At 52.9% G+C, this 9,423-nt stretch overlaps 4 protein-coding genes across 4 annotated transcripts; all 4 read left to right on the plus strand.

Annotated features, from left to right (window-relative positions):
* Positions 1-671: 671 nt before the first annotated feature.
* DQ04_03541000 (mitogen activated protein kinase) lies at positions 672-1,919 on the plus strand (the record flags this gene model as incomplete). The annotated part of the gene is made up of 1 exon (XM_009312906.1): positions 672-1,919. The coding sequence occupies one exon, from the start codon at positions 672-674 to the stop codon at positions 1,917-1,919; it is 1,248 nt and encodes a 415-aa protein (XP_009311181.1).
* Positions 1,920-3,025: 1,106 nt separating this feature from the next.
* DQ04_03541010 (hypothetical protein) lies at positions 3,026-3,895 on the plus strand (the record flags this gene model as incomplete). Its single annotated transcript, XM_009312907.1, has 1 exon — positions 3,026-3,895. The coding sequence occupies one exon, from the start codon at positions 3,026-3,028 to the stop codon at positions 3,893-3,895; it is 870 nt and encodes a 289-aa protein (XP_009311182.1).
* A 358-nt stretch (positions 3,896-4,253) lies between these two features.
* Positions 4,254-6,776, plus strand: DQ04_03541020 (putative protein kinase; the record flags this gene model as incomplete). The annotated part of the gene is made up of 1 exon (XM_009312908.1): positions 4,254-6,776. One exon carries the CDS (start codon positions 4,254-4,256, stop codon positions 6,774-6,776), a length of 2,523 nt encoding a protein of 840 aa, XP_009311183.1.
* An 865-nt stretch (positions 6,777-7,641) lies between these two features.
* DQ04_03541030 (amino acid permease-like protein) lies at positions 7,642-8,958 on the plus strand (the record flags this gene model as incomplete). Its single annotated transcript, XM_009312909.1, has 1 exon — positions 7,642-8,958. The coding sequence occupies one exon, from the start codon at positions 7,642-7,644 to the stop codon at positions 8,956-8,958; it is 1,317 nt and encodes a 438-aa protein (XP_009311184.1).
* Positions 8,959-9,423: the final 465 nt, after the last annotated feature.

Below are 9,423 nucleotides of genomic sequence, written 5' to 3' on the forward strand. Positions count from 1 at the left end.
TTTTTTTTTTTTTTTGGTGTTGAGTGAGTGTGTGGGAGTAGAGAAGGCGCAGAGGAAAAACGAGTAGAAGTCAAAAACGGAGAGGCGGCAAAGAAATAGGGAGGGAGGTGGCTGCTGACAGAGGCGCCCCGTGAAAGACCACTCCTTCAATTATTTTGCTCGTTGTTGTTGATTGTTTTTCGTTTGCCCTTCTTTAAGCCCCTCGGCATTCATACGTGTAACCTTACGCGAGGCCGAGGTACTCGGTACTCCGCCAGCCCCGTCCTGCTGTGTTGGGAAAGCTGAAAGGCGAGCAGGCACACACTACTATGTGTGTTTATGTATGTATGCGCCTTTTCTCCCCATATGCATTCATGTTACACTTTCTCTGTTGCCCCATTGTCATTCTTCTTCCTTCTCCCGTGTTTTTTTTTTGGCTGTCTGTGTGTGCTTTGGTTCCGTGGAGGAAGAGGCTCTCCGGTCCAGGAGGAATTCTCCGTTAAGGAAACTCAAAAGGGAGAATAGACGGAGGGAGCGGTGGTGTGGAAGGAACGCGAGCACTGGGTCTGCGTGGAAACGAAAGGTTAGAGGGGGAGGGAGAGAGAGAGTGAGAGAGTCGAGGAGTTTTTTTTTTGTGTGTGTGTCGTTATAACACAACGACAGTAGGCGCAGCAATAACAACAACAAGAAGCATGGGTCACAGTGTGCGAAATCTGTCAGAGCTGCAGCGGGAGGTGAGCCAGCTGGATAGCCGCTACACATTGGAGAAGGTAATTGGCGCCGGCTCGTACGGGATGGTGATACGTGCGCGTGACATGCTCAATAACAATGAGCTCGTAGCGATTAAGCGCGTCAACAAGGAGATATTTGAGGAGATGATTCTCACGAAGCGCATCTTGCGTGAGATCAAACTTCTCGGCCACTTCAACGACGAGAACATCATTGGTCTGCGGAACATTCTCACCCCGCTCGACCGCGACTCGTACGACCACTTATACATTGTCATGGAGATCATGGAGACAGACCTGAAGCAGGTGCTGCGCACCGGACAGGTGCTGACGGAGGCGCACATCCAGTTCTTCATCTACCAGATCCTGCACGCGCTAAAGGTGATCCACGCCGCTGGCGTCATTCACCGCGACATCACCCCTGCGAACATTCTAGTCAACCAGAACTGCGACCTGAAGCTATGCGACTTCGGCCTTGCGAAGGAGGAGAACGACCAGGGCGAGTACATGACGGACTACGTGACGATGCGCTGGTACCGCGCCCCGGAGCTCGTCATGGAGGACCGCAACTACTCGGCGCAGATCGACGTATGGGGTGTCGGCAGCATTCTCGGCGAGCTGCTCGGCTCGCGCCCGCTGTTCCAAGGCAAGGACCGTGTGAACCAGCTCGACAAGATCATCGAGGTCATCGGCACGCCGTCGGAGGAGGACATCAACTCCGTCGGCTCCCTCGCGGCGCAGAAGTACCTCAAGAAGAAGTCGACCCGCGCGCCGCCGGACTGGCGCGCAAAGTATCCGAAGGCATCCGACGACGCCCTTGACCTGTTGCAGCGCATGCTCGTGTTCCACCCCGACAAGCGCATCACCGTCGATCAGGCGCTGCGGCACCCGTTCCTCGCAGACCTCTACGACGAGCGTGACGAGAACCTCAGCATTGCACTCTTCAGCTTCGACGAGCAGGAGCAGAAATCGGTGCAGGATGTCAAGCGGGCGGTGTATGATGAGAGTGTGAGGTTCCACAGTGAGTATCCCGCGACGGCTCCACACAACCAGCAGGTTCAGCAGGGCTGTACAGGTGGCTCGTCACTCCCATCGATGGACATCACTGGTGAGGGCCGCTCCGCGCAGCAGACCATCGAGAAGGATGAGTCAATTGAAGCAAATAATGGTTGCTTCGATGAAGTTTTAGCGTCAGCAGCGGGGCCGCTGTAGAAGCATCAACAGCAGCGTCTGCAACAACAACAAGGAGAAAGACAACGCCATTAACACGAGCCCGAAGAGGAATGATATGAGGAAGAGGGAATTTATAAATGTTGATGAAAGAGAAGAAGGGTCAATTGAACGAGAATCAAAAAGGAGAGAAAGAAGGAGAACGAAAGTGATAAAAAGGAAGGAACTGGATTGGGGGAGAAGAGGGCACAAACGAAAAAAAATGAGGGAAAAAGAAAAATATGTATGCTCCTTCCTCCCTCTACCACAGTTATGCGAACGTGCAGGAACACAAACACAAGTACACACACGCGCACACATGCTCTCTCCAACCCATCTATGCACATACGGCATGAGCCATATATACATATATATATATATATATATATATATATCTATATACATGTATGCGTCTCCTCACGCGGCTTCTCTCTTTTTTTGAGGGTGTGTGGGTGTGCACGGAGGGGGAAAGCACCTCCACATTGAGTAGGTGAGTTCTGGTTGAGTGAAGAATGGGGACAGAATTGAGGACTCGTAAATTCATCGAGAAAAGGGTCTTCGTTCAGTTGTGTGTTGTTCTGAATGCGTTTTTAATACTCCGCATTACTGTGTTCTTTTAACAATGGAGAAAACAAAAGAAAGAACTTTTTTTGCTTTCTTCTCATCGCTCATCGACTCGAGATAGTCTTTCATCTTCTTTGGGACCAGAGCAGTGTATGTGTGCCCCAAACTACTGCCGGATACAGAAAAGGAGATAACAAGAGGGAATGAATTGGTGCACGCGCCCGTGGGCGACAAGGCGATTATTTTGGATGGGGTTCATGGTGATTTGAAGGGTCTGCCCTGTTGGTGTNCTCTGTGTGTGTGTGTGTGTGTGTGTGTGTCTTTTGTCGTCTTTCAGGAGGCTTTCACTGGCTTTCCCATGTGATCTGGCAGATATGAACATGTCTCTGTTGTGTGTTTTCTTTGTGCTTGTGCCCCCTTGCCTTGGCATCCGCGTCTCGCTCTTTCCGTGTGCGTCTGGCGACGGCACAAACCAGACCGCGTTGTGTGGAGGCGGGGTCGTACTCGTCATAACTGTGGTAGTAGTCCTATTAGTACTAGCAGTAATGGTCTTGGCGTGCCGGTGGGCGGGCTGCCGCGGTGTGCTGCTGCAGAAGAAACAGACGGCGGCAAGCTATATGGCAAGCGCGGGAAAGGTGGGGAGCGATGAGAAGTGGGCGCAGGCCGCGATGGAGTACCTCCACGAGAAGCGTCACTGCAACGACAGCAGGAAGCGTCAGCACGATGTCGATGGCGAGCGCCGCACCGCGTTTGCTTTTGACCGCTACTGTGCTGTAAACGAGCGGGCCTTCGCCGCACGTCTGTCGCGCCTCGCCGCCCGCATGACGGAGGCGCTCGACGCGATGACGGCGCTCGGTATGACACACGCATGCGAGGAGGCGCTTCTGATTTCGTCAGAGCAGCCGCCGTGTAGCTACCGCCGTCCCTCGCTGACGCCGCCAGTGCCGGCGTACGAGCCCGGCTACGGCCTTGACGTGCCGCAGCTGCGCTCGCAGCAGGCGGAGTACCCGCCGACGGTGCGCCCAAGCGACGCGTTGGAGTTCGGCGCCGACGCGGACGCGATGTTCCCGTTTGTGGAGGCGTACCGCGTGGAGGACCTCACTGCACAGTGCACGCGGGAGCTGGAGGAGCGCCATGGCGAGATACGCGAGGCCGCACCGCTGACGGGCGTGGAGGGCGAGGCGTGGGAGGCGTACGTCGCGCTACAGAAGAAGGCGCTTGCACGGCAGCAGCTCATCTTCGACCTTTTCAACGACGCCGAGCTGCGGGAGCGCTACGACGCGGATGCAAGCTTCAGGGAACAGCAGTGGGTGCAACGTGGCATGCTGCCATTGGAGGTGGAGGAAGAGCGACTGCGTGAGACTGAGCGGCACTACGCACAGGAACCAGCATACCACGCATTTAGAAGAATATAAGGATGAGGATGAGAAGCATGTCCACTCATGTGTCCGTTGGTGGCGTATGTTTTCTTGTTGACAATATCACGCATTGAACTTATTTGGCCCCTTTGTTCGCTTCGTTGCTTAGTTGTCACCACTTATCTTTGCCTTTTTATTGTGTATCTCCTAGCTGGCTCTTTTTGTTTTTTGTTTTGTTTCGGGGAGAGGGGCAGGGGAGGAGGAACTGAAGGTGAGCGAGTCGAACACATCGAAGAAGGGAAAGGGAAGGTAAAAACACCAGTTTGGATTCCCTCTATTCATTCACCCCCCCCCCTCCTCAGTCACGCGCCAAATAGGCCCGTACGCGCTCACAAATTACACGCAGAAGGAAGGCATGTACTACAGACACGCCGAAGACAACGCGACACGTGACACGCCGATTAGCTCTCAACGCACCGTTGTGGAGTTCTCGGCGGGGGCTCACACTGCTGCTGCGTCGACAGCGGAGTGGCCGTGGGGTCTTCTCTTATCCGACAAGCATCACGTGCTTTGCCCGTCGGACAGGCAGCGCATCACAGTAGGGCGTTCGCCCGAGTGCGACATCGTCGTGGAGGACCCGCGAGTCAGTGCTGTCCACTTCGCCCTCATCCGTTCCATTGAGGTGCGTGTGCCGCCGTCTGGTGGGCAGGGCCATATGCACCACCGCACTCGGCTTCGTCAGCTCCACGAGCTGTCGGACCCCGCGATGGCGCCGCGGGCTTCGCCCAGCAGCTGCGCTTCTACACAACTGCACAACGATGTCGCAGGTGAAGTCACGGGGACGCCACATCACAGTGTGGCGGAGGTTAAGGTGTATCTTGAAGATCTCAGCAGCAACGGCACATATGTGAATGACACAATAGTGGGAAGGGGCCGTTGCTGCCAGCTGCAGAGTGGGGATGACATTGGTGTGATGGCCCTTCCGTCCAAGATATCTCGTGCTGAGGTGGATGCAAACGGTTTGCAACGGGTAAGGGATGTCGCGTCCGCTATCCCAGTGAGTGAGGTGGCGCTTTTGGCAAATCTACCACAAAGCCGATCGTACGTGGAAAGGTTTTGCTTTCAGGCCTATCAGCCGCATGACATCGGCGCAGCGCACGGCCCTGTGGAACGGCGGCAGCAGAAAAAGACGAAGCGGCTGAGTCCGTGCGGGGACTTGGCACTCCTTCAGAGGTCCACGCTGGCGCCGCATCGTCCGCTCCGCTGGCAGAAGGGTAGCCCCATCGGGCGTGGCGCAAGCAGTGTTGTGTATGCTGTTATAGACGTGTATACTGGTCGGATGTACGCGATGAAAGTTTTTCGACGCGCCAACGGTTCCTCCACGTCGAGACGTGCCTCCCCTGAAATGTGTAGCGGCTCTTCATGGCAGTCCGAAGCGAGATCAAGGGAGCTGTTGTCTTCTGTTGATTGTCCTCAAGAGTTGAATGATGGCACTCATGGGTGTATTGCCGAAGTTGATGAATCCCTACGAGAGTTGTACTTTCTCACCTACCTCGTGCACCACCGTATTGTGCAGTGTGTCGGGGTGCAACGGATCCCTGAGGGGGTGTGTATAATTTTGGAGTACGTTGCTGGTGGAACGTTAAGAGATCTTATTAGAAACTTTGGGGCCTTTGATGAACGCGTCATTCGTCTCTATACACTGCAGGTGCTTCAGGGCATGGATTACCTTCAGGGGCGAGGCGTAGTTCATGGTGACCTCAAATGTGCCAATGTACTCATGTCTGAGAGGGGGAGTCTTAAAATTACCGATTTTGGTACAAGTCGGTTTGTGCAAACCACCTACGCTTCAGAGATCAATGAGGGGAATCGTCAATGGGGACTTGGCTCTCGATCGTCTCACGGCGCCGAGAAGACACTATGTGGAACACCAATCTACATGAGTCCAGAGCTTATCAAGTCGCAGGAGTCCACCTTTGCCTCGGACGTCTGGGCGTTGGGATGCATGGTGTACGAAATGGCAATGGGCGTCCCTCCGTGGGAGGAGCTGCACGGCCTGCCGCCGCATACTGTTGTGTGGAGCATTGGCAGAGCAATGGAGGGGCCGAGTTTGGCGCGTCTGCGTCAGCACGGCGCCAGTCCCGCTCTGCTTAACTTCCTTGAGTGCACCCTTCACATAGACCATCATCAGCGCCCGTCGGTGGCCGAGCTGTTGAAGCATCCCTTCATCTCTGGGCAGACACCGCTCTCCTGGTCTACGCCGCGCTCGATGTTCCCTTCTACACCGCCAAATTGGGGCCAGGGGGCGAGCCCACCTATGCTACAGATGCAGCCGGTGCGTAAGATGGTCTGCGGCAATTGTGAGGGTGGTGACGAAAATGCCGTATCACATGAAGCTGAGGGAAATCATAGCTTCAATGACATGATGGTGCTTGGCGGTGATAGTAGCGATCTCCAGCAGCAGCAGCAACTAGACCCGCATTCATTGCCATTCCCCTCCGGTCGTCTATCATCATTGGATTTGGGGGCACCAATGATGGTGGCAGCACTGCCACAATCTGAAGGGATGAGCAAGGACAGAAAGACTGTATCACCCACACCTCATGCAACAGGAGTTGAGGATCATAAAGCCTTTGTCTATGGTCTCTGCCGCAAGAAAATAATGGCAACTGAAGATGCAGGTGAAGCGTTAGAAAGCTTGCGAAAAGGTCTGGGTGCAAACACACAAGGTAATCGGTGTTTTCAGAAATTGAGCCTAAATGATGCAGCTTGTTTGCACCGGAGGCGTATTAGTAACAATAATAGCAGCAGCAGTGACGGTGCCGAGAGTGGTAACGCCATCCGCCGAGGCGCTGATTCAGCTGACGGCACCATGCAACTCGGAGACTATAGTGTTACAGCAGATTTTTCGGGTCTGACGCAGCTTTTTAACGATTAGCGGTGTGACGTGTGAACTTCATCAAAGGGTCTTTTTTTTTTTATTGCTCCCTTGTTGTTGTTGTTGCTATTGTTATTGTTGTTGTTTGTTTGTCTGCGTTTATTTCTTAGAAAACACTATTTGATTTTGTTGGCCTTCTGGTCTCCCCTATTCATCAAGCGTCTTGTGTGTTTTTTCTTTTACTTCGAGACTAGATTTCATATGTCGTGCTCAACACACTTGCGTAGGGAACGGGGAGGGAGATGTGAAACAATGGCGAATCAAAGGAGAAAGAAATGTGGTGAGCAAATAGCGTTTGTGTATGACACTGATAATTGCGGTGTGTATTTCTTTATTTGTATAACGGCTCGGTTTTCATAATAAGAGATAAGTTCTTATCTCTTTTTTTTCCTTGTGGTTGTTGTTGGGGTAGGTGGCTGTTTGTATTTGCTTCTTTCCTTGTTATTTGCTTTGATCTGGCGTATGCACTTCATTTCTCCTTCTCTCTATGTATTGTTTGGTTGAGTCTGACAAGCAGGGAGCCACAGAGGAGTTAGTCCGGGGCAGACACACGCGCACGCATATATACACACAGGGGGACGGAGGGAATAATACGCTTCAGCGTCCGGTATTCATTTGTTTTCATTCGGCAGTGCTTCGTTTTCTTTTGAATTTGTCCGTGTGGGGTTTGGTGAGGGGAAACTGCCTTGGCTGGCACGTGGCAAGAAGGAGGACTCCGTCCAGTTGATCCTTCGAATACCTATTGTGGGTTTCTGTGTGTCTCTCTCTCTCTGTGTGTGTGTGTGTGTAAATTTAATTCATTCGAAGTGAAGAGGGGGGTGGAAAGTCGTATTATTTTAAACGTTTAAGCTGTATTTCTCTTGTGATGCATCAAGGGAGTGTGCTGGGTGGCGCATTGACGCTCGCTGTGACGACGATGGGCGCCGGCATCCTCACGCTTCCCTCCGCATTCTCCAACGCTGGTGTGGTGCCTGCGCTGGCTATGTTGATCCTTGTAGCCCTCTTCACAATTGCATCGATCGATTACATGGTGCTCTGCATTGATACCATTGGTGTGAATTCATATGAGCAGATCAATCGTGTATTGTTGGGTAAGTACAACGAGGAGATTGTCCGGTGGATGCTGCTTATTTACAACACTGGTTCCGCCATCGGCTACCTTGTTGTACTCGAGGATCTCATTGAGCCGTTGCAGCCTCTCATATCGCATTACATCCCGTGGCTCAGCACAACGAAGCACACGCTTTTTGTCTGCTGGTTTCTTGTTGTTTTGCCTTTATCGTGCGTGAAAGACATATCCTTCCTTCAGGTCGCGTCGGTCCTGGCCATCTCGGCGACGTGTCTGATTTCATTTCTTGTGGTATTCCGTTACTTCGAACCCATCGACAACAGTCTTGTCAACAACGGTGTAGGCGTGGCCATTTCCTCGTCAGATGTCGTGTATGACGATGTCTTGTGGCTCCGTGGCAAGCAGCCGCTGCTGGCGTTACCCATCATGATGTTTTCGTTCGATTGTCAATCGCTTGTCTTTCAAATCTATTCCAGCCTGGACAATATGAACCGGTGGAACATGATGAAGGTCGCCATGATCAGCCTCATCGTGTCCGGCAGCATCCACGCAGCGGTGGGGTTGTTCGGCTACCTTGGCCACCCAACAGATGTCCGTGAGAATGTAATGAGCAACTTCAACCCGAGGATGGACTCACTCTTCGCATTTGGCTACTTGGTGTACGCCATTCCCGTAAACCTGGCGTTCACCCTCATGCTCTTCCCTACACGTGACGCCATCTTCCTCATGTGGTACGGCTACAGCTCCGCCACGGAGGCGGCGAATAGGGGATACGTGGCGCACGGCGGCATGGAGGAGTACGACGAGTACCAGCACGGCATNACAGCTCCGCCACGGAGGCGGCGAATAGGGGATACGTGGCGCACGGCGGCATGGAGGAGTACGACGAGTACCAGCACGGCATTCCACTGCGTGACCACCTTATCGTTAGTGTCTCCCTCTCTGTTGCCTGTATCACAGCAGCTCTCATGGCGCCGGGCATTGCATCTGTTGTCGCGATATTGGGTGGTGTATGCAGCAGCACGCTATGCTTCACATACCCTGCTTTGTACCGCATTCGGTTGGACAGAGCCGGCATTGTGCGGTGCGAGACGTCTTGGGAGCGTCTATTGATGTGGACAATGTTGGTCTTTGGCCTCGTTGGTGGGGTTCTTGGGACCGCCGTGGCGCTGATGGAATACATTTAGCGTTTTCTGCGCGTCAGTGGACGAAGAGAGGGAGAGAGAGATCTAATGGGAGTTCATGGGTGTGTCTGTGCGTGTAGTTATTGNCAGTGGACGAAGAGAGGGAGAGAGAGATCTAATGGGAGTTCATGGGTGTGTCTGTGCGTGTAGTTATTGTTGTTGACTCTACTCATGGTGGTGCTGAAGATGCATGATTGACTGCCGCTGTGAAAAGCATGCGGAAATCAGCCTGTGGGGAAATGTGAACCGGTGAAAGACATGCCCGGCATGTGGCTGCGTAAAATAATTCCACATAAGTGTGCATGGAGAGAAGGGATGAAATATTTATGTTGCTCCTTCATCTAAAAACAGTCGTGTATTGGTGTAAGTATATATATATATATATATATATATA

This window comes from Trypanosoma grayi (assembly GCF_000691245.1).
Source record: "Trypanosoma grayi strain ANR4 Tgr_354_V1, whole genome shotgun sequence".
Lineage (NCBI taxonomy): Eukaryota > Euglenozoa > Kinetoplastea > Trypanosomatida > Trypanosomatidae > Trypanosoma > Trypanosoma grayi.